General features: G+C 40.2%; 1 protein-coding gene across 1 annotated transcript; it reads left to right on the top strand.

Annotated features, from left to right (window-relative positions):
- The first annotated feature begins 895 nt into the window (after window positions 1–895).
- Window positions 896–1,789, top strand: LOC105814693 (taste receptor type 2 member 4). The gene has a single exon (XM_012649761.1). The coding sequence runs from the start codon at window positions 896–898 to the stop codon at window positions 1,787–1,789; it is 894 nt and encodes a 297-aa protein (XP_012505215.1).
- Window positions 1,790–2,036: the final 247 nt, after the last annotated feature.

Raw genomic sequence — 2,036 nt, 5'->3', positions numbered from 1 at the left:
AACTACAACTAAAGCACTACTATGTATATCGGACCAGGGTACTTTGATAGTTAAATGTCTAAGAGGAAATAGCCACATGTGTTCTAAACATAAACCCAGATTTGTAAAGGAAACACATGAAAGGGCTGACATTTTTTTTCTAAGCAAAAACAGAACACAGCAAATGATTATGGCGCAAATCTGTGTATGTAGATAGAGAATGCAAAGCAAAGGAATCATCGTGAAAGGATGGGATTAACTGAGAAAGGCTTCCTCAAGGAGGTGCCAGGTCCTTGAACTTGATCTATTAGATAACTATAAATCTCTGTAGGTGCCAGAGGTTACAGGAGTGGCATTGGCATGAGCAGAATGAAAATTGGACAAAATGGCTGCAGCAGGAACAAATTAGAGGGGAGAGAGAAGTTGGATTCCGGTAATCCATGGATACATGGGTGGGAGGTAGGTGGGTAGGAGTGAGGCATGGGGAGTCCCACCGTATTCTGGGGTTGCTATGAAGAAAAACTATGTTTACCATGAAACAGTGACAGAAACAATGCTGGACTGGAGATCTCTAATTTGTATTTGAAGTCCTTGGAGCCTGCTGTGACTCCTCCCTCTAATCCTGCTGCTCTTGGAGGAGTGGACTCCCAAGTTCACCTAGGCTTGTATTAATTAGGCATTTCTAAGGAAAGCAGGATATGAATGAAGAAATAGTAATGCAATCCTTGGAAGATTTGCATCTCAGTAAAAGCAGCTGGCTCTTAGACCATGAATAGGTGATTTTCCATCCTGGAAAAATAAAAAAGGAGCCATCCTTCCTGGCTGGATACTGGTGCCTGGTGCCTGCTTATACATTTCAGTATTTCTTCTGCCCCCACCATCAGCATCACATCTGCTGAATCCTCAATGAGTAAAGATGCTTCAGGTGTTCTATTTCTCTGCTATTATTGTCTCAGTTATTTTTACTTTTGTAGGAATCATTACAAGTCTGTTTATTACAGTGGTCAATTACAAAACGTGGGCCAAGAGCCACAGAATCTCCTCTTCTGATAGGATCCTGTTCAGCTTGAGCATCACCAGAGTTCTTACGCTGGGATTGTTTCTACTGAATATTATCTGGTTATTCTGTTCACATTTTGAAAGGTCACACTTCGTGTCCAGTTTTTTTGCATTTTGTTGGATGTTTTTGGATTCTACCAGTCTTTGGTTTGTAACCTTGCTGAACAGCTTGTACTGTGTGAAGATTACTAATTTCCAACATGCAGTGTTTCTCCTGCTGAAACGAAATATCTCTCCAAAGATCTCCAAGTTGCTGTTGGCCTGTGTGCTGATTTCTGCCTTCACCAGTCTCCTGTATGTTGTACTCAGCCAGACATCACGTTTTTCTGAACTTGTGGCTAGTAGAAATGTCACATTATTTGATGAAGGTATCTTGTCTTTGGTGACCTCTTTGGTCTTGAGCTCATTTCTCCAGCTGATCATTAATGTGACTTCTGCTTCCTTGTTAATCCATTCCTTGAGGAGACATATACAGAAAATGCAGAGAAATGCCACTGGTTTTTGGGATCCCCATTCTGAAGCTCATGTAGGTGCTATGAAGCTGATGATATATTTCCTCATCCTCTACATTCCATGTTGTGTTGCTAACCTGCTCAATTATCTCCCTTTTTATGTAGGGTTGGATTGGGGGACCAAATCCATTTGTTTGATTTTTGTCAACCTTTACTCTCCAGGACATTCTATTCTCATTATTATCACACATCCTAAACTGAAAACAAAGGCAAAGAAGATTCTTTGTTTCAACAAATAGTGGAATTTCAGTAGTAAACACTGTCTGGAGTCACCTCACCTCATGGTTTGGGAGTAAGATTTTCTCTGTTAGCAGTTTTCTCTGTGGTCTGAGGAATTGTGATTGCTGATTTGATAGCCTAGACATTTGAGTGCTTATCTGTAATGTTTTTTGCTGATATTTTTAAATAAGTCACATTCTCTAAGAATTTGTTGGAGGCATTACTTATCATGTGTTTTGCATGATGATTGCATCCCTTGATAATGGA

This window comes from Propithecus coquereli, unplaced genomic scaffold (assembly GCF_000956105.1).
Source record: "Propithecus coquereli isolate 6110/MARCELLA unplaced genomic scaffold, Pcoq_1.0 Scaffold302, whole genome shotgun sequence".
Lineage (NCBI taxonomy): Eukaryota > Metazoa > Chordata > Mammalia > Primates > Indriidae > Propithecus > Propithecus coquereli.
Note: the sequence above shows the minus strand (reverse complement) of the source record. Positions and strands in the feature narration are given on the sequence as shown.